Genomic DNA, 21,074 nt, shown 5'->3' with positions numbered 1-21,074 from the left:
CATACCTCATGAAGGAAAAGGCATGTCTGAGAGCAAATGTGCGGCTAACATAACTTTCGCCATCCCTGACAAGCAAGATATCAGAAGCAATCAGCTGCTTAGCTAGATGATTTTCTGAGTTTATATAACCACTTAAAAACAAGAAAGTACCATGACTCGCTCCTGAAGACACGGATGACTGTGTGGTGTAAAATGACTTGGATAGAACGTGTGATAGAACGATCTCGGCTCAATACCCACATGTAGTCGAGGAAGGTGTCACGAAAACATATAGGAGATAGACAAGTAGCATGAGATACAGAAATAGGAAACATTGATGTTACAGACGAAAAATCACCTAAACATCCATGACATTGATACCCAAGTCTTCAGCAATGATCATCGCAGCCCGCTCTCCGATGAGAAGTGCCGTTGAATACGTGTTCTGTGTATATCGTTAGAACACACATCAACAATCCCCTGTTCAGTACCCACCGTGCCAACATTCAACGGCGAGATGGACATATCTGCGACCTTCAGATTCGACACGCCGTATACATTTAGCCGAGCGTCGACGACTCCTTGATCTGCCTCCGGTTTCATGGCACAAGTCCCAAGCTACAAATATAAGGATCAGAGATAAAATCATGAAGGTTCAGTGGCACACACTGAGTGGTATGACGTTTGCACTGATGTTCGATTCAGTATCTTACCGTGACATTGGAGATAGAAAGTCAAAACTTACCGATGTCACGGTGAAATTGACTGATCGCCTCGTCATCTTCGGGAGTGTAGACGATGTCAGGCGCATTCAAGTCCACTGGCTCGGAAGCATCTTTGCAGGCTGCAGCGCTTCCCTCTGGGAAATCAGGATGACCAGCAGTGACTTCACCTCGGTAGGAAGCCATGCGTCGAAGGATTTCACGCGTCTTCTTGTATGCGAAGTCAAGAGGAACAATATCGGATGGACTGTGCAGAGTCACACGTGTGACAAAGTGCCTCAAAATGAAATGCGTCCACTCACTCATCTAAGAAGCCTGTGTTGAAGTCCATTCCTTCTTCACCGTTCTCTGTCACATTAATATGAACACTTCCGACAGACACGGGGTAAAGCTATTGAAGAGACTCAGAAAAAAACCATGGGGTAGACGGAGAGCAGTACTGTATAATAGCCGGCAGTCATGTAGTTGCGAGGAGGAAGGATATTCGACGGTGGAATATATCTGGCTGTCATGAGGATTGCCATATCATCCAAGGCGAGCAATATGCACGCACCCCGCAAGAACAGGCAAATATTGCAACAGCCTTGTCTGGGCGGTCTTGGAAGAACTCCTTCCAGCGTGGTTGAAAAACTGGGTCCATGGCTTTCAATTCCTCATCATCAGGACGCCACTTAATTTTTGAATTGATGCCACTGAGATACCGATCAGCACGATACCAACAGTGATGAGTTGCACCAACTTCTGTGCAATCAATGACTTGCCGCTGCTGTTCCACTGTGCAAGACTTTCTACATTTGGGTGGGTTTAACTTGCTGGAATCATGGCGAGAACATGCTTACCCTGTAGGATACCCTCTCCACGCCAAAGAGCATCCATGGTAACAGCCTCGTCTGCAGCAAAGTATGGAACAAAGACGGTGTCATGATCTGACCGTCTTAAGTCAAGCTCATAGAATAAATAGATGAAAAAAGTGCACCTCGATAATTTTCACCAACGCCAGGCAAATTCACCAATTGCTCGATACCGCACCGCTTGAGAACCGCCTCAGCACCGATCCCAGACCTCTCCAGAATGATCGGAGAACCAAACGTCCCAGCAGAGACAACGACAAGCTTTGATGCTCTAACAATACTTAACGACTGATCCGCGTCTAGGCAAGACACTGGGTCGCTGGTGAACTCAACACCTACAGCACGCTTGTCCCTTTCATTTGGAAAAACCGTCAACTGTTTGCTGCAGTTGCGATCCCGGGTGGCCACTTACTCGAAGATGATACGCTTTACGCGCTTCCCATCCCAGACTTGTAGGTTTCGATTGTGAGCTTGGTTGTAGATATAGTGGTGAGCTGCGTCCGAACGCCTTCCGGTTGTCCCGTCAATGTACCTTTTATACATGAGTCACAAGTTCGCAATAGCCTACATGAGCAGGAACTCACTTCTGCCATGGCTGAGACAAGTCCGGTTAGTGATGGTAGTTAGGGAAGGAACATCATAACTCACACTGTATGTATTGCATGTTTCTAAATCATCAGTGTCTTCGGCATACTGCCTCTTGTGATAGGTCGTGCCAACGTGAATGAACTCGTCGGAGATACCCATTTTACACCCACCAGAGGACACCTTGATAGGTCCATCATAGCCGTGAGTTGGACGACCGGGCTGCACCTCATATGCCTCCAGCTATAAATTGAACGTATAAGCAATCCGAACAGATACCTTGAAAACATATTCAAGACCTTCTTCATGAGGGGAATCAAATTCTCAGATTCCCAACCATTGGCTCCCCAATCATCATAGTCCGAAGCAGGCGCACGAGTGTATACCATAACTGTGATTATCAAAGTCCTATCCATCGTTGCAAGTATGCTACGCACAATTCACACACGAGCTTCCACCAACGCAACGACCACATGGAACGATCGGTGCACGGCCGTTGAGACGAGGAGATGGATTTCCGATGTTGAATGTGACAGTGGTGCTCGTCGGTGCTTGGTTAAAGGGAAATTGGTAGGGTTGCACGTGAATAGGTTTACTGAGGGTGTGTTGACCCGCTTCCAGAATCAAGATCCTCAACGAGGGATCATAGGCAGCTAAGCGACCTGCGACAACACAGGCTGCAGTACCACCTATACGGGTTATTACAGAATGATATGTGAAGAGGGAAAACTACCGCAAGATGATATTTGCTCACCTCCAGCAAAAACGATATCGAATTCTGACAGGATCGGATGAGACATTGACATGAAGGGTTACTTTCAGGTTGCCGCTCACTGCTTCATTTTATAACCCAAATGAAACACCAACATCACGCCGCATCAGGAACTTGTGACATGCCAGCAATCACACAATCAAGAAGGATCAAGACTGCGATGGACGGCAATACTGTAACGCATCTGTATGATGGTGGAGGTCGAGCGTGACCCACATTCAGCAGGTTAGCAACCAGGCAGCTTATCATCGTGACAGGCCAAAATTAGCAACTGTCGACATCCAAGCGCTCGAATGTCATCGCGGAATTGCCACTAGTCGCCAGAAATCTAAGAGAACCTGAGTCAAGTCTCAGCGAGTGGGAACAAATACTAACATTGAATTGACAGGTCTAGTCTATGTCAGTACAAGTTTAGGTACAAGTACAAGAATAAACATACCTCATCGAGTGGGAACAAATGCTGAGGAAAGACATATGCGCACACGCTATTAATACGAGATGAAGTGAATCACTGTATAACACCAAGAAGCAAGAATGAACAACCGTTAGGCTACCAAGTCCGTTCGTCAACAAGTGAGATAAGATTATATCTTATCTAACAGGCTTTTCTATCTACCCAAGTGATTCTGACGAACTCGCCGAAGTACCGCAGCACACCTAGTTAGTAGCAAACATCACATCACATGTTCGCTACAACAATGTTAATGGTGCCGCACAGGTGGAACTTCTTGCCATCACAAATGTTGAAATTATCGAGGCACAAGAGTGAGCAGGTCCGCGAAAGCCGTATCGACGCCATTGCTATTCATCCCTCCGGCACCCTCGTCACTTCCACATCTGACGACAATCAGGTCCATCTATGGTGATTCTCAGGTCGACGATCCATCGCCATCTTCCAGCACTCATCGACGCATCCATCGTGGACGGCAAGCGCGTCCTCTGTGCAGGTAATGATAACAAGATTTCAGGGTGAGCAGTGCTAAAGGATGTAAATACAAAGGCCAGTTTCCATTCTTGACTCATGCATCACAGTTCGAGCATGCTTCATGCAGATCCTGGCTATCACGACAACTCGCTATACACGTGTAACTGGGGACCTGTCTACTGCTGAAGAGTTACACTCGCAAGAGATCGACACCTATGCTAATCCTTATACTTCCTATGCCAATTCCGTCATGGCCCCCTTACGAAAAGACTAACTTTCATCCGCGACATAGTCCATCAGCACTCAGCCCTCGTTGACAGGCTACACCTCCAAAGGTATCACCCTCCGTGGACAAGGCAAGGATGGCATTCGACGTCGCATCTATGTTCACCAACTAAGATTCAAAAACCAACTATTTTATTTTCTTGACCAAGGTAGGTCAAATTCATCTCGCATGTTCTCTGCTTCATCGTCTATTTCAGGCCATCACATTCTTTAACGCAGACCAATACGAGGAAGCAAGGTTGCTCATCAATGAACTCACTGCCACTTGTCTGAACGTCGATCTTCTCGGGTGTCTTGTCGTTGCAGTAAGTATCATGTAGCTACGCTTGGTATCAGACCTGATCTTTGTCGCTCGCACATTAGACACATGCATAACGCTTTTCGTGACCTAGTGCTTTGTCTTCAGCTGGAATCTCGAGTTTTTGTTGCTCACTCCGCACCAGGAACGGTGCCGGGTCTTCTTTTTAGCAGGTAAACATAGTGAATTATATTCATATGGCCATCCAGGATGAATAGTGTTCGAGCACCTGCGCTATCACAATCGAATATGAGGGGATGCATTCTAGAAGCTATGGAGATGAGAATGGGACGCATGTACACAGGGGCGCCAGGAAAGTACACTGTCGAGGAAGGCAGTTATGACTCGTAGGGAGCATGCTTGCTGGAACGGTGATGGCAAACTACCTCGTATCTTGGGCGTCTATAGAAACAAGGTAGGCGAGCGTGGTGAAGCAGCATAAAAGCGCACAATACACGCACCTCTGTAACTAAGAGAAAGACGCACGCAATCCCTCGCCGTGCCCAACACCATCAACCTCTAGTAAGATGTCACAGCCCATTCCAAGCACCACACCCCTTCGAGTTTTTGAAGATCATGAGCAAGGCGTAAATGCAGTCGTAGCTTTCCCCGATAAGCGACGAATAATTACAGCCTCGAACGATAAGACACTTTGTCTTTGGGACTTAGAGACAGGTGTTGTGTTGAGGAAGATGGAGGGGCATCGCAATTGGGTGCGGGCACTGGCGAAATCGCGAGATGGTCAAATGATAGCAAGCGGTGATGAAAAAGGAGAGCTCATCGCCTGGCACGGTGAAACTGGAGAATCCCTCATCCAACCCATCAATGCTCACTCCGATGAAATCACCTCGCTGGATTTTTTCCCGGATGGTATGGTGCTGGCCACTGGTTCATGGGACAAAATGGTGAAGTTTTGGTGTACCAAAACGTGGCAGATGCAAGGAGAACCAATCAAGTGCGGTAATGTCGACTGCGTTCGATATTCGCCTTCTGGTGAACTTCTTGCCGTCGCAACACAAGACAATATTGAAATTTATAATCCCGCCACAAGGGAACGCGTCGCATCTTTCAAGGGTCACGCATCACCCACCTTCTCACTCGCGTGGACGCCCGACGGCACACGCCTTCTTTCAGCAGGCCATCCATCCGATTCTACCATACGAGTGTGGGATTCATTAACTTGGCAGCAAGTTGGCCATCCCTACGAAGGCCATACTGGCAGTATCAACGCTATTGCCATTCATCCCGCTGGCACCCTCGCCGCTTCCGTATCTGAAGACAACCATGTCCGTCTCTGGCGGCTTTCAGACCGACGAACTATCGCCATCTTTCAGCACTCATCTACCCAGACATGTATCACATTCTCTGTGGACGGCAAGCACATCCTCAGCGGAGGTGAAGATCATAAGATCTCAGAGTGGGAAATACCCAGCAACGCTAATTCGAAGGCAAGTTTCCATCCTTGACTCTCATAACATAATTCGAGCACCCGTCGTGCAGATCTTGGCCATCACGACAGCCCGCGGTGCATCTGTAATTGGAGACCTGTCTACCGCTGAAGGGTTACTCACGCAAGAGATCCACACAGACGCTAACGACTATACTTCATATGCACATCGCTCATTCGTCATGACCCGAAAACATGCCTGGAACCACGCACTTGAGGATGCAATCAAGGTGAGTTATGCTGACCTATCCTGGCCTCCTTACGAAAAGGCTAACTTTCATCTGTAACAGTCCATCAGCATTCGGCCCTCATTGACAGGTTACATCTCCAAAGGCATCGCCCTCTGCGGAAAAGGCCACGTCCGGGAGGCAAGAACAGCATTTGACGTCGCATTCATGTTCACGGATCAAGATTCGAACACTAACCATTTTCTTCTCTTGATCAAGGTAGATCAGATTCCTCTCACATGCTATCTGCTTCATTCCGTATTTTAGGCCATCACACTCTTCAACGCAGATCAACATGAGGAAGCAATGCTGCTTATCAAAGAACTCGCTGCCGCCTGTCCGAATGCCGATCCTTTCGCGCGTCGCGTCGTGGAAGTAAGTATAATACGGCCACGCTCGGTATAAAACCTGATCTTTGTCGCTCACACATTAGGCATATCTACGTGTTCAGCTCGGAATCAATGCCTTGGGTGATGCGCGTTATGACGAAGCCGCTGACCACTTCACTACCGCTGTCAACTCCAGCGCTTTCTCATCGAAATTCATTCATGAAACATATGAGGACTTGAGCGTGGTGTGTCAACATGATGCATACATAATGCTTTTCATAACTTAGTGCTTTGTCCAGCTCTTCGGCTGGGATCTCCTGTCTGTGTTGCTAACTACACACCAGAAACGGTGCCAAGCTTTCCTTTCGGCAGGTAAACGTGATGAAGCCCTCGAAGCACACAAATACATGATGGATACTATCGACGAAACTACGAAGGCCAGCTGCCTTGATTGGTCCAATGGCAAGTCTTCAGTCATGTCACCCGTGGCTATCATACTCACCCCATGTCACTCAGAGTTCAAGGAGCAATGTAGTATACTCGCTGAGCAAGATGACCGTATTATTGGTGTATGCACTCTCTTCCTCAACACTTTCGCTACTTACCGTGACCGTTACGTAGGCCGAAATCCCCGGGCAAGAGCAAGATGGCTACGATGCAGAACCCAATTTCTTCCGGGGAATGCATGAAGTGCGTGCAACTGTGTATCCTTCTTCTTTTCTCTCTCACATCATTCATTACAGTATTCTCAAATTTCCCGACCAAGACCTCAACAGCGCCCTGGGCGCCTCAAAAGAGTCAGGCTCGCTATGACGGGAACCCCTCGTTCAGCTCCTCCACCTGCCCCACCCACCACCTCACCACTAGTCGCCGCTGCCACCACCTTCAAAACTCACCTACGACACCTATTCACTTGGCCACCCCACCATGCAACGCCGTACATTGCCGATGTTCCGTTCGCAAAGGCTAAAGAGGTGCGTTGGGTCGATTTTTATCACTGTCGTTGGTGTCTGATGCGTAGATCCACAGCGTAATGCTGCTGCAGGTGCTCCTGGTACTGACCCGGACATCGTACCTGATGAATATCTCGATACTACTCAACCGGACCCCGATACAAAACAAAAACTGCAACCAGTGGCAGCCCAGGTAGACGCTGGGGAACATGGAGGCGGTCAGTCGTGTTGCTGCTGTTAGAGAAGTTGGTGCATGTCCCTGGGTATTTCACTTCTATTGTTGATCTTTCCTCTATAACTAATTGTGAACCTCGCATCCTCCATCTGTAAAGCTTGACTTGCGCATAGGTTACTGACACAGCACCCCAGATCTTTATGTATCAGCACTGCCATCCTCGCCTACCAACTCTGCATGATCTAGAACAGTTTCTGAACGGTTTCTGAATACTTCTCGTGTGGCATCTGGACGTGATATGAACTGGCCGCCAGCTGCTCAAACCGTGCTCTCATGAGGCACGCTGATTTAGTGAACTCAGTTTTGTTCTCGTCAGATGACACTCGCATTGTGACTGGTTCTTTCGACAACAGTGACAGGGCAGCTAGCTGGTGGGCCCTTGCGGAGGGCACACTAGCAGTTGGGTTAGCTTAGTCTCGTTCTTACCGGATGGCACTCGCATCGTGACCGGTTCGCCCGATAATACTGGCCGGCTGTGGGATGCAGTGATTGGACAGTCCTTCGGTCAACCCTTGCGTGGGCATGCTGATTATGTTCTCTCCGTCTCGTTCTTGCCGGATGGCACTTGCATCGTGACTGGTTCTTCCGACATTGCCGTCAGGCTGCGGGATGCAACGACGGGGCAGCCAGTTCTATAGTGAGCCTTGCAGGGACACGCTGGTCGGGTTCCCTCAGCGTTGTTCTCGTTGGATGACACTCGCATTGTGGCTGGCCCGGGATCATCGGATAACACTGTTTGACTGCGGGATGCAGTGACAAAGTAGCCATTGTAACAGTGCTAGACCATTCAGCATCCTCATTTAAACATCGCATCACGCATCCCATCGATGCCACCACTGCCATGACAAGCAACACTTGAAACAATGACTCCATTCGCCTCTCATCCAACTCTGCCTATGCATTGTGACACTGCTGAGTTAACAGAGGAGGCGCCCCACGATGACCGCAGTTCGACTCCCTTTCTCCTGGAAAGTGACAGTGGTTGGATGGTGGGACTCAACCGTCGGCTCTTGTTCTGGGTACCATCCGCTTCTCGGCACCCGTTTTATAGTCCTGGGACTGTATTAGTGGTGACTAGAGGAGGCCCAGAGCTTGATTTGAGCTGCATGGCACATGGACGCCTGAGCACTGGCAAAAGTGCCAAGAGGAATAAGTCTCTTCAAAGCCTTTTCCCTCGCACTTACTAAAATCGACACGTGCAGACCTTGATAATGATGATCGTATTACAGCAAATGTTACATTGCGGAGATTTCAGATACAACTTGTGATACCGAGTACGTAGAGTGAATTTCATGTTCTATTTTATACCCAGCATCCAGTCTGAGATCGGGGTTGTCTGAGCGAACGACATGCCGAGAAGCTGACTGCGTGACACTTCATCAGAACACGCAATGACGGATGTTAAATGTTGAGATGCGGTTGTGCGTGCAGAGTAGAGTAGATTCTGTTTATATTCTGTTGCTTCCGGAGGAGGCCTTCTCCCCAACCTGGGTATTTGCAGGTAACGACAGCTGGGTTTTGGTTACTCGTCAACCAATCGATGTTGAGCTGTTCTTAATCAGTAATAGCCCATCCTCAACAAGTCTTGACACTATCGTCTCACGCGCGGACGACGTCGAGCAAATGAAGAACGCGGAAGAGTCTAAAATTCTGCCCTCATCTGAAGAACCCAATAACGCCTCGAAGGACTTCAAGGTGGCACGACAAACGAGACGATGTGCTCTGCTTTACGTGAGATCGACCTTGGTCCAACAACAATCAGACCCCTCTGGACAAGCGAACTGCAAGATATTATTCTCAGCAGTGCAATTGAAGATTAGCCTGCAACAATCCTGGATTGGGTGTATTCGTCACCTTTCAGGTCTCAACTGGTGCCATAGCCCGACTCCGCGATAACATCCGTGAGGACAGAACCACCAGATATTTTAGTTAGTATAGTTAGGGTTTAACTAAACCCCCTTGAGCTCGCCCACTTCAGTATCTGGCTAGATGAATATTAGAAGCGAATGGAAAAGGAAAAGTGCCGATTGTCGAAGAAGTTTGAGACGAAGCCTAAATCAAGTGCGAAATGTATAGAAAAGCAATGGTGGTTCTACTGACGCAGACAGGTATATCGAGGCCCCACTCTAATGCAATATTCGATTTCTAATGAAGAGCTGGAATTCTTCAATAAAAGGACATTAGAATGACTCGGAGCAGGTTGGGTAGTCTCACTCGTTCACTTGTTACGATTGATTGTTCGCCTTGGTACGTCTTGATAGAACAGCAGCGAAAGGGGTGGCTTCTGTTCACATAATGATGGACATCAGGATAGTGGAGATACTGTAGTCATCTGAGTCCGCCGTTGCAAAATTAGACGACCACTGCCTTGTCGCGCGGGCTTGCTTTAGACTCTGCCACATTCGTCATATTGCTAGCGCGGCTAGAAATAAACTGCTGAGATAGATGGCTGAAGGCCGATCAACAATCAGAATATCATTGCCTAACCTCGTTTGTAATAGTCTAGTGGTGTAAACTTAGGTTCTGATGTCGAAAACTCAGACCTAGATGATGGAATCAAAGCGAGTCAATACATGATAACACGGGGGTGTTGACGAGCGGGGTTCCTTCATAATATATAGAACGCCCTTACGAGTGCGTCCACTCTGCCCTGCGTTTCTCAGAAAAAGCAGCCATGCCTGGCAAGATTAAAAGGTATCAGTGCGAAACCTAGTCAGAAAACACAGAAAATATACCCACCTTCCTTCTGATCCTTGGTTGAAAATAAGGCATGGAATAACCGCCTCTCAAATCTCAGCCCCTCAGCGAGGCTCATTTCAAATGCTGCATTCACAGCCTCCTTTCCTGCACCCACTGCGATACGTCCCTTGCTTGCAATATCGCTTGCCACCTTTACGGCCTCATCAACGACACTGCCTTCTCGTACAACTCGTACAATGCCCCAGCGTTCTGCCTCGTCCGCACCAATTATACGTCCGGTGAGGACGAGTTCCATGGCACGCGATTTACCGACGAGACGGGCAAGACGTTGGGTCCCCCCGCCGCCAGGGATGACTCCGAGATTGACTTCTGGCTGTCCAAGTTGTGCCGAAGGCGCTGCGAGAAGAATATCAGCCTGCAATGCAAGCTCCAAGCCACCGCCAAGCTGAAGGAAAGAACTTGAATGAAAACGTAATAACTGACAAATGAGTCTAAAGGACATACGGCGTAACCACTGACGGCTGCAATAACTGGCTTTTTAAGTTGGGTGATAACTTCCCAATCAGCGAGGAAGTTGGTAGTGTAGGCTTCTGCGACTTCGGGAAACTTTATCCGAAAGTATTCAATGACTAAGGAGAGATACTCACAAGACTTGTCCTTCATTTCCTTGATGTCCGCACCAGCTGTGCACAAACAAATCTAGTCGAGTTCATGATCCGATTGACTGAGAAACACACCCGCAAACGCGCGTTCTGACCCAGTCAGAATTATAGCACCTACACTGACATCCTCATCGGCCTCCTTCATCGCTTCAGATATATCTTGAAAGTGCACAGCATTGAGTGCATTGAGTGCCTTTGGTCTGTTCAGAGTGATGAGTGCCACGCCTGGGCTGGGCCGTGAGACAAGGACATTTGCGTATTCGCGCTGGGCACGCAAGCTGGTGGAGAAAAAACGTGCGCTGCTGCTTACATGGTGGAATGTTGAGCGGGAGAATGTGACGAACGACATTGTGGATCAGAGGAAACAACGCCGCCGCTGTGGGGAAGCTCCGAGCCTCCGAATATGGCGTTAGACGGGCCGGGTTCCGCGCCGCGTTCACATGATAGTACGTACTTCACTGGGAATCGAATCTAAGATGAGTAGCTGCAAGTAATCAAGGCCAACATTCCTTCTCCATCAATGCATCAAGCCACAGCAATTGACGCCGTCGACGCACTCTTATACTAATATGATCATGAGTGATCCCAGTGACAGTTACAACTTATACTTATCTTCCTGCTGAATCAGTGCTCACATGTGGTTCCTGATTACTGTGGAAATTTTAGACTTGATGATGCCTTGGCGATGTCAATCGGGGTTGTCTCCGAACGAGCACCTCGTCTGGTGTCATGGAACGCGATAAACAATCGGACGTCCTTGACTCGTGAGTAGCTCAGTTGACCATTGAATATCTGCCGTTGCACACTGAATGTTTCCCAATACAGTCTTCTCCAAAAGCAGAACGAAATTCTTGACGTCCTTAAGCGCTCAGAACTAGAGAAAGCGGACAAAGACGTCCGATCACAGTTCTGGGAAACATATGAGGTGGTAGCAGGGGAAGTCGACAGCGAGTTCCTGGAGCGGTACAATGGTGATATCGATATCATCCCTACTTTCGTGCGTTTCCTTCCTCAGGACAATTTGTGAACAATCCCAATGCAATCTCGCAGGCGGGTCTCTTTTCAGCTGTCACCACCTCCTTCATAATTGCGTCACAACCTAATGCAGAAGACACCACCAACGCACTGCTGACCCAACTCATATTACTCGCGGCAAATGGTACTTCAGCACCCCAGAGTATTACGCTTCCGCAACCAGCAGGATACTCGTCTAGTGATGTTTGGGCTCAAAGCCTAGCCTACGCCAGTCTTTTACTTAGCCTCTTTGCTGCCTTTGGTGCCATCCTGGGCAAACAGTGGTTAGGCTATTACAAGTCCAACAGATACGGTCATGGCTCAATGGAGGAACGTGGAAGGAGACGGCAACAGAAGATGGAAGCACTAAGGACGTGGTACTTTGATGCTGTGGTTCAGTCATTCCCGGCGTTGTTGCAACTTTCGTTGTTCCTTTTCGGTACCTCCCTCGCCATCAACATGTGGTCTCAGCAACAGACCATCGCACGTGTCATTATCTGTATCACATTACTTGGCGTTACGCTTTATGGATTCACCGTCTTCGCAGTCCCTCATGTCCTCGGATTGTCCCTTTCAAACGCCTGTGTCTGTCGTCATCAGGCTTACTTGGCAACTCATAGGAATTCGCGTAGTACAGTTCTACGATCTATGCCATTTGCGATATGCTCCGCGATACATTGGGTTAGGCGTGACGCTCGGAAAGTCGCTTCTTACAGGACTCGCTAGTGCTAGAAGCATGCTGTCTGCCCTCCATCGGACGGTTACCAGCTCCTGTTTGCGTGCTATCCGAACTCTCCGGTCCTATTTATCTGCGCAGTCCCGCAATCCCGTGATCCGCGATCTCGAGTTTGGAAAACTTCCTTCTAAAGCAACGGAATCATATCTTCCCGTAATTTCTCTGTCGTACGAATTTCCAGCTGCCTCTGTTGCATCTTCGGATGCTCCTTCCGTGAAATGGCTACTCGAAGCGTCTACAGATCCCAACGTATTCATTGCAGCTTGCCAGCTGGTCCCCGAAGTTGAATGGCCATTTGATTTTGATGTTTCCGGCATAATTTCTCTCCTGCATCGCGGGCTTGGAAGCTGTTTCGATACCAAAGATCGGCTGTTAACGCCAGCGAAAGAACGGGCTTTAGCTTGCGCAACAGCCCTCGTCCATCTCAGTGGAAGGGAATACCTTAGGCTGGACGGGGAATATTATTCAGCTGCGCAATGCCCTTCTCAGCCTAGATATCTTCACTTCTGGCACCTCCTCAGCCGGGAATCCCTGGATGCTGATTATGCATTGAAGATCAATCTTGGGCAGAAGTGGATAGCTGATTATACCTATCGTTTCTTCCGTGATACACCAACATTCTCTTCAGCGTCTGATGCTACATTGTTGTGGCTCTCCCAAGTCCTTCCATATGTTTTCCTCCTTCATAACGACATCGACGAGCTCGCGCAGATGGAGGATTTAGCATTGAGCATCATCTCGATGCTCCTTGAGGCCAAAATACCGAACAAAGCCCCATCAGCTCAGGTGCTCGCTAATTGTACACTTCTTGCTGGCATCTTACTCGGGCTAAATGTCGACAAAACGGTGCTCGTAAAGGTGGACAAAAGGTATGACAATTGTTTTGGTTCTGTCAGATCGCCTATCTGACCGCGACTAAAGTGCTGCTATCGATGTTCTTGTCACTAAACTCCTCGCTTGTCTGCAAGGCTGCGTTGACGGAGCACATCCACAACACTACGCTTCCAGAGCCAAGAAATGTCTCCCCCATGCCCTTCGCATCATTGAGCTGACTGGCGCGGTTCCCTTTGACGGCTCGTTTTTCCGAGCGGGCCTTGCTTGCTGCAAGGAAATCTTCCTCGAATGCTCAGCGATATCTGACAACAGGACTGAGGACTCAGAAGATATGCAGAGACGCTTGTTCGAAGCAGGAGCTGCGCTGCACACAGCCATCTGTATCCCTCAAGGCCCTCTCGGAAACGTCTACCAGCCAGACGACTCCTTCCTATATTGGTATGGGGAGTTTACCTGGGCGCACGACACTCGTTCTTCTCATGACTTTGAGTGGCTCATTGATTATGTTTGCGAACTGCGCGAGCTCGAGGGTTATGAAGTGGAGGATACTCTTGCGGACGCACTCCTGGCACTCAGTGCTATGAAGAATCTTGGAGGTCAAGCGAAAGAAGCAGCTTATCTGGAAATCCTCTTGTGGTCTATGGGACCGGAGCAGCCTGTCCGGTTGCGTTATGCTGCTTTGCGAGCTACATACGAAACGCGAAGAACACTGCTGGCCGCCATAGAAAATACAGATGGCTATGCTAATTTACGGGAGAAACTACTTGCGCTTTCCCCCGCCATCCTCACTGCTATCTCCCCTAGTGAAGATGCTAGTGTGGAAGGTAGTCATGGTGTCGTGTTCGATGAAGGGCGTGATGGATGCTACTTGAAACTCCTCTTTGCCCTTGTAAAGAATCCTGCGTGGTGCAGTCGCCTTTCCCTAGACGACCACATAAACAAGTGCATCAGTCTTGTGGCCGAAGCCGCGGACAGCAACCCTCACGCATTCTATATGTCCGGTATTTTCCTGCGGATCACGGCTGTCTCAAAGTCCTTGGAACTTCCACTCCATGATATGTTCTCAAGGGCGGAATTATCGCCACTCGTCCCTGGTGCATGGGATGCGTTCCCTGGCGTATATCTCTCAGGCAACGATGATTGTGTGGAAATCTTGCCAGACCTTGCGGAGTTGACGCTTGAATATATCCCGCTGGACAGAATTACACTTGAGATACTTGACGAACGAATAGACTGGGTGCTAGATGTCCTGAGAAAGTACTCAGAGCCTGAGAACGTTATTTCCGCGGTGGAAACATTATTAAAGGTAGTCAGAGCCAGGTTAAACTCACCGCTTGTCAGTATATGATTCATGATGGACAGTTTGATTTACACGTACGTCTAATCTATGTGCGTGTGCGTGTGTATCTGAGCTACCTATCATTGCAACGTTTGCGATGCGAGGATGGTCGTTTAACAGGGGCAACTCATGTCCAAACCTGCTTTATGCGGCCTGCTGCAGATGCTTCTTCCTGACTACGCTCCCGACTGAGCTGGAAGTCTAGGCCCTCAGTGATGAATCATTCATGATGGCTCAACATGGAACTTGCGGACATGACATCGAACATCGATCTCAAAGCATCATGAATATAACACCGGTCATCATGGATTCCGGAACGACTGCTATGCTGACGCTCATAATACACTGATGCCGGCTGCATTTCTGAACGTTCTTCTGTCTGATCGACGTCTGTACCGGCTCCGACTCGACGGTACATTACCACGATGATTGAAATTCATGTGGCAACGCCGGACCGTCACATTCTTTGGCTGCAAGCTGAGAAGAAGGTCCAGGATTATCCGAGTTTTTGTTGGAGTCATCGTGAACTCCATGACGCCTTCGCTGTAGTCCTGATCGCGCCGAGGATCGTGCTGTCGGAGTTCGTGGTTTGGGGTGATAGTTGTCCTTCACCCCCGTGGTAGTCGAATGGGACCTCCGGTTTCGTACGTTCACAGCCCTGGTAGCACAGCAAAACTCTATCGTAGAACCATGCGTCGATCCCCATAACCGTCCGTTCGCTCTGCTGTTGAATGAATTTGTCAAGACAATAATACGGGACGATTGTGGCGGCAGAACCACCCGATGACGGTCGATGATAGGAAGTCTCCTGAGTCCACGACCTTGGCAGATCTTTGCTTCTTCGAGCGGGGTGAAGAATGCGCGCGGAGAATAGATCAGGCGGCGGCGGTGATTAAAAGAACGCATCGTTCATGATTGGTGCGGATAGAGCTATAGGTCAGTGTGGTCAGTCATGATCTTTCCAAAGGCACTCAGAATACTGTGATCACTTGTACTCTCGAACTATTTTACCCGGGAAACAAGGGATGCATGCATCCTGTTCTTGGTGATATTTGTCTCGAAGCCAAGGGTCTTGAGAAAGCCGTGTGTCCTCTGGGTGATACAGAGGGAATTACCTAACATACCTTTGGAACCAGCCCATTGACGGTGTTGCGACGTGGACCATATTTTGTGTGTTGGTGCTAGCTGGACTGGTAACTACATATTAGGCGCGTCGAGTCACGTGAACCGTCATAACTCGGTGCTGCTCTAAGACTCTTGAAGCGCTTCTTGCAAACAGTTGTCATCTCGGCAGAGTTCTGATGTCTGCATACGGTACTACGCGCCATCACGGTCAGCCGTCTGCGAACTCTACTCCAGCATCAACAACTCTTTTTCGTCGCCTGACATGGGAGGGCACTGTTCCCCTTGAAATTCGTGTAGACTCAAAAGAGCTGCCAGCGAATTCCGATCGTGGCCTGGAATGTTATTATATTCAAGCTCCTCGTGTCAGTTACTTGCCTCTTCTTATGCCTGAGATACGAAGGTTCTTGATGGATGTCGTATTCGATGAGGCAGCTGGAAAGATGCTTAAGGAGGAGGAATGGTGGTTCGAGAGCGAGGAAGGTACACTGTTGAAGTGGTTAGTTTCAGACCCTTGTAGCGCGGTATACAATGTATCCTGAACATGATCTTAATCTTCTGGTAGGCACTGGCCGATAGGGCTGATCTACGATAATCACATCATCTCTGCTTCAATTCGGCCTCCGTCTCAGACTTCCACATCTCATTACAATCTGCAAGTGACTCCCTTGAAGCTCATTCTCCACCTTGCATCACCTCCCACAGAGAAGCTTCTTCTCTCACCTTCTGCGGAGTCGTGCAAACAAGCTTTCATGGGGCAGCTCAAGGAGGCAGATTTCGTTCGATGGGGAAACACGAAGCGCATGACTGGTCTCCGGAAGCAAGACCAGGATGGTATCTGGGAAGGCATCAAAGAACGTAAGCCAGCTGTTTCACTCTGTATGTGCGACTGAGTATGCTCATCATTTATAGATAACTTCGATGACTATTGGCGCGTCGCATCTAAGATAGTGCCTACAACCGCGCCTGCACGGTCGAATTCTCCACCACCTTCTACCAATCCATCGATGCATACAAGACCGCCACCTGCGGACCCGCAGAGTGCGCCGGATCGTGATAACGCTTACAACGTTCGCAGTGTCCCAGTTAGGTTGTATTTACCTGATGGGCCCGTGATGCAAGACGTTGTCCCTCCGACCCTTGAAGATGGTATGTTTCCCTTCAAAGGACTGCCGGTGAAGGATTGTTGGGACTGATCGAGTTACTGAATAGGCTCGGCGCATACCCTGGTACATTATCTATCTACGCATCTTCCCCTCCTCTTCCCACCTGCACCATACTCTGGCCCAGAACTCGCATATGCTATGATGCATGGTGTGCTGGTGCCCCCTGATGCGGAGATGGCATGGCTAGGGGCTTGTATGGCGGGTGCAGATGGGTGGGTAAGTGTTTGCGTAGGAATTGCACGGTAGGCAATTGTAGTGCATTTTCTCCTGTTCTGGGCGATAGTTGTATGAGATACCCTGAAAGTTCTCCGCTGTAGCGTGAGCCAGTCACATCTTTTGAGAACTCTGTTATGGGACAAATTTCACACCGGCAATTTTAACTTTCATTCAGTCAGTCAATTCTCGGTTGTTTTGCGTTCGTCTACCACGATCATGTCCGGATCTTAAGATGGGGAATTTGTTTTACTGGAATATCACCTCCTAAAAGTCGTCTAATGCATATTGATGCAACCTCACCTGACAGGCCTGATACAGGCCTAATCAATGGTAACTCACGACAGGGGCATGCGAAGAGTTGATTACACGTACTTAAAATGCCTCGAAGTCCGTGACTAACGCTAAATGTTGACTACTACATACGAACTGTAGCAACACTCTAGATCTTGCACTATTTACAACCATCATCTCGCAGCGGTGGCGCAGGCTAGGGTTAAACTTTGAACCCTGTTAATACATTATGCTTCAGCGCTTAGAATGCCCTTCTCTTACAGGGTTGAGGAGCTTGCCCCGAAGCTGCGCATAGAATCGACCCCTGACGCTCGAAGTTTGCCGGTCGGCGGGGATGAGCAAGCTTAAATTATAAAAAAACACACAATCAACATCATGGTCTTACGCGAACAGCCTCGCCGAGAAGCCCAATTGCCACCCCGCAAGTACTTAAGTGACCGTGCCTTAGCTATCGGCGCTTCTACATTGAAACACGGGATTACTTGAAAGAAAACTGTATACCCAGCCTCCAGGGCACAAGCATGCATTGATTCCGGGATATGACTGCATATCTCGTGATAATTGAGCCTATTCTACTGCGTCATGCAGGGATTGATTTCGCAAGTTAACTCTGCTTGGCACCGCCGGTATATATGTACCCGCGAATCATGGACTTATGTCCTTCGAGCGCAGCAGCCCAGATGCAGTGCCAGACGTTCCTACACTTCCATTCCTGTTATGTATTCGACGAAAGCCGTCGGAACATGTACACTGGAGAATTCTGAACATGTACACATCACAGCGATAGGCGCCGAGGGTCACACCGAATCCCGGGTCTCTCGAAGTAGCCGATTGCGGACGGGTGCTGTGAGTAAGAGTAGGTAAGTAGTCTAACCGCCGGCCTGCTTAGTCTCATAGTCACAATCAGACCCACAGTATGGTTCCTCTAGTACGGTCCCGACCTACAGGTCCGCAACTGGAAGAAAAAATAGAATACTTCCCATTTCGAGCAGGTTCTGCCAGAAAGCCTCGGGGTCGAGGTTTCTTACTCAATGACAACGCACAATGCTATTAATGCAATTTGCGCAGCACGAGCCTTCAGCGCGCATCATTCGACTGTTCTCTTGTCTTTTTCTATGATTAAGCTTCGTGATTAAGCTAAATAAATACAAAGTTAGCTCACAACGTGGGATGCAGTGTTTTTTTCAAACCCTGTTTCTGAATCGGCCCAATTCGGCCGCCGGCCACTTCGCAAGTAAGAACACAAACTCAATGCGCGAACTACGGGGTAGGGGAGCGTTGGAGCGCCTGATCGGCGTATGATTAGTCTATGAGGAGCAAACCAATCGCCGATCTTGAGCATGATGGTGATGATGACGATGATGATTGACCTTCCCATGGTGATGCGCCGCAGCATGCACAGGTTGACTAATAATGGCGCGCCCGCGTGGAGCTGAAGTTCTTGGAAATCGCTTCAAGTTTGCTCTGGAAGTTCTGTGTATACATGAATATGATTGTACATATCTAATCAGTGTAACGTGCAGTCTGGTGGTATTATTGATGTGAGTTAATCTATATGTCGAGTAGATAAATAGAGGCAGCACGAAACGTATGATCCATGGAGGAAGCCTGCCAGCGGTCTCCGGGTGGAATGAGAAACCTGAGCGTGTCCCCAAAGTATCAACCAAGGAAGAGGGGCATAAGAGTTGGAGTGGTAATGACAAAGCATCATTTTGGCATTGCTAGCACAGCGGATGGAAAGCTTGTTTAAACATTGAAATTACCCCGACACTTCGCCATGATCAGAGTGGTTTGAAACGCAACGAGCCTGAGAACTCACAAGCCGATGAGGCGTACAATTGGGAGACACTTTGCCATGTGAGACGAAGACGATTTTGGTAACTGTCATAAGGGCTCATCTGCCTGGTGGATTCTTCAGACAATCCAATAGCCATTGCGGTTCTCATGGCAAGCTGATCGTTTGTCAGTAACGAGTGAGCCAAACGTTCCAACTTCACTTACATCACCATATTGTCGGAATCCTAGGAGAAAAGTATTTAGCCGAGGAAAAAGGGAACGTTCCCAGTACTTACCAAGGAGCCGACCAGTTTTGTATTCTGTCCATGCCAGGGTGATGACAGCGTGAAGAACATCGAGGGACGGTTGGTTGAGTGCCGCGGACAACATCTCCTATTCATTCCATTAGGTCAGCAGAACCCACACACACGACCACGAACCTTGGCGTTCTCACAGAAAATATCTGCAACGTTCTGTGGACCACGCGCGACAACATCCGGTATGTCAGAGAACCTATTGTACTTCATTCATATCCAAGTTGAATGCATTGCGGAGGACAGACCTTGCGCCTAGTGCTGCGATACAGTTGGAGAGTAAAGGGGATAGAGTCTGATGTCTAAATTTTTCATATAGCTCGTCGTAAGTCATGAACGCGCATTGGCTACCAAGTTGACTGATGAATATTTGGATGAAATGTGGCATCCAGCTGCGTTGTGGCATCTGAGGATGCATCGGGTCGAAAACCTGAGTTGGTCGGTAACCGCCCAATGTGGGATGGGGACGACCCAATGCCTGACCTGGACCGGAAGTTCCGTATCGACGACTGTGATCATCAGCTGCAGCTGTATGTCTTCCATGGCTATGTCAATGAATGTTGATACTTGAGAGGTGTAGATATATTACCTATGAGTTGCAGGAGGCCTTGAATGATCTGGATAGGTTTGATAGCGACCATGATCTGTGGATGCTGTTACTGGTGGCGAGTAGGACGGGGAGCGAGATATAGAATTGGTATATCCGTGCGACGGTGGCGTGTATGCGGTCGACGCCGGAGTGGCGTATTCGTTGGTACTACTCGAATTGGAACGCTCCGAGGACTCTGGGACAGCAGTCGTTGCTCTACTCGACGATCCATGGTACGGTGGCACGGAACTGGGGCCCGCAATGGCTCGACTACGCTCAGCAAAATATCGTTCGCGATCGCGAAACTTGCATGGAATTTTGGCTGCCTTGCAGGCCTCGCATTGCGTCTCGGGGGATGACTGCAGACACTTGATTTTTTTGAGGCGGCTAAGTGGGGAACAAGGTGAAAGTTAAGTATAAATTACTTGATGGAGATTTCAATGAGCAGTACCAGTTATCACAAGAAGTCACAAGACGCGGGCGTTTCTTGTGACCTTGGGTTTCTTGGGGGGACTCGATAATGAATTGAAAACCGTCCATGATGAAGTGAATAATTCAAAAGCCAGAACAGCCCGGATTTATATATCACACAGCCTAAATACCTCGAGGCCGTTGTGTGAGATCTGTACGCGGAACGAAGTCAGATCAAAAGTGAAATATCGCTGATTTCCCACTTGCCGTGCTCATACACACTCCATAAGCGACAA

General features: G+C 48.8%; 7 protein-coding genes across 7 annotated transcripts; 4 read left to right on the top strand and 3 right to left on the bottom strand.

The window, feature by feature from the left end:
- Nucleotides 1-337: 337 nt before the first annotated feature.
- BJ212DRAFT_1276470 (GMC oxidoreductase-domain-containing protein) lies at nt 338-2,937 on the bottom strand (the record flags this gene model as incomplete). Its single annotated transcript, XM_041331283.1, has 16 exons — nt 338-424; nt 475-597; nt 649-668; nt 725-948; nt 1,004-1,092; nt 1,142-1,206; nt 1,251-1,393; nt 1,441-1,489; nt 1,541-1,627; nt 1,678-1,904; nt 1,965-2,084; nt 2,137-2,147; nt 2,201-2,380; nt 2,437-2,528; nt 2,575-2,826; nt 2,892-2,937. 16 exons carry the CDS (start codon nt 2,935-2,937, stop codon nt 338-340), a joined length of 1,815 nt encoding a protein of 604 aa, XP_041190722.1.
- A 3,782-nt stretch (nt 2,938-6,719) lies between these two features.
- Nucleotides 6,720-7,926, top strand: BJ212DRAFT_1370649 (uncharacterized protein; the record flags this gene model as incomplete). Its single annotated transcript, XM_041336267.1, has 6 exons — nt 6,720-6,882; nt 6,937-6,989; nt 7,042-7,110; nt 7,164-7,394; nt 7,450-7,636; nt 7,706-7,926. Coding segments are annotated over 5 exons (681 nt in total), but the record flags the coding sequence as incomplete, so codon positions are not given.
- Nucleotides 7,927-7,995: 69 nt separating this feature from the next.
- On the top strand, nt 7,996-8,979 carry BJ212DRAFT_1434007 (uncharacterized protein). The gene is made up of 2 exons (XM_041337714.1): nt 7,996-8,757; nt 8,811-8,979. The coding sequence occupies exons 1-2, from the start codon at nt 8,472-8,474 to the stop codon at nt 8,888-8,890; spliced, it is 366 nt and encodes a 121-aa protein (XP_041190720.1). The 5' UTR covers nt 7,996-8,471; the 3' UTR covers nt 8,891-8,979.
- A 1,257-nt stretch (nt 8,980-10,236) lies between these two features.
- BJ212DRAFT_1483183 (putative enoyl-CoA hydratase precursor, mitochondrial) lies at nt 10,237-11,319 on the bottom strand (the record flags this gene model as incomplete). Its single annotated transcript, XM_041340575.1, has 4 exons — nt 10,237-10,286; nt 10,348-10,753; nt 10,813-10,991; nt 11,046-11,319. The coding sequence occupies 4 exons, from the start codon at nt 11,317-11,319 to the stop codon at nt 10,237-10,239; spliced, it is 909 nt and encodes a 302-aa protein (XP_041190719.1).
- A 157-nt stretch (nt 11,320-11,476) lies between these two features.
- On the top strand, nt 11,477-12,710 carry BJ212DRAFT_1519260 (uncharacterized protein; the record flags this gene model as incomplete). The annotated part of the gene is made up of 3 exons (XM_041341697.1): nt 11,477-11,734; nt 11,796-11,967; nt 12,021-12,710. Exons 1-3 carry the CDS (start codon nt 11,700-11,702, stop codon nt 12,708-12,710), a joined length of 897 nt encoding a protein of 298 aa, XP_041190718.1. The 5' UTR covers nt 11,477-11,699.
- Nucleotides 12,711-16,194: 3,484 nt separating this feature from the next.
- Nucleotides 16,195-18,036, top strand: BJ212DRAFT_1301544 (autophagy-related protein; the record flags this gene model as incomplete). Its single annotated transcript, XM_041333142.1, has 7 exons — nt 16,195-16,514; nt 16,581-16,873; nt 16,928-17,164; nt 17,228-17,397; nt 17,486-17,499; nt 17,830-17,889; nt 17,952-18,036. The coding sequence occupies 7 exons, from the start codon at nt 16,195-16,197 to the stop codon at nt 18,034-18,036; spliced, it is 1,179 nt and encodes a 392-aa protein (XP_041190717.1).
- Nucleotides 18,037-19,469: 1,433 nt separating this feature from the next.
- On the bottom strand, nt 19,470-20,907 carry BJ212DRAFT_1448164 (uncharacterized protein; the record flags this gene model as incomplete). Its single annotated transcript, XM_041338504.1, has 7 exons — nt 19,470-19,640; nt 19,690-19,709; nt 19,761-19,857; nt 19,905-19,977; nt 20,027-20,323; nt 20,491-20,754; nt 20,819-20,907. 7 exons carry the CDS (start codon nt 20,905-20,907, stop codon nt 19,470-19,472), a joined length of 1,011 nt encoding a protein of 336 aa, XP_041190716.1.
- Between the last annotated feature and the right edge of the window lie 167 nt (nt 20,908-21,074).

The sequence above is a fragment of the Suillus subaureus genome, assembly GCF_016647635.1.
Source record: "Suillus subaureus strain MN1 chromosome Unknown BJ212scaffold_26, whole genome shotgun sequence".
Taxonomy (NCBI): Eukaryota; Fungi; Basidiomycota; class Agaricomycetes; order Boletales; family Suillaceae; genus Suillus; species Suillus subaureus.
The sequence above is the reverse complement of the archived record's forward strand: the minus strand, read 5'-3'. Positions and strand labels throughout refer to the sequence as shown.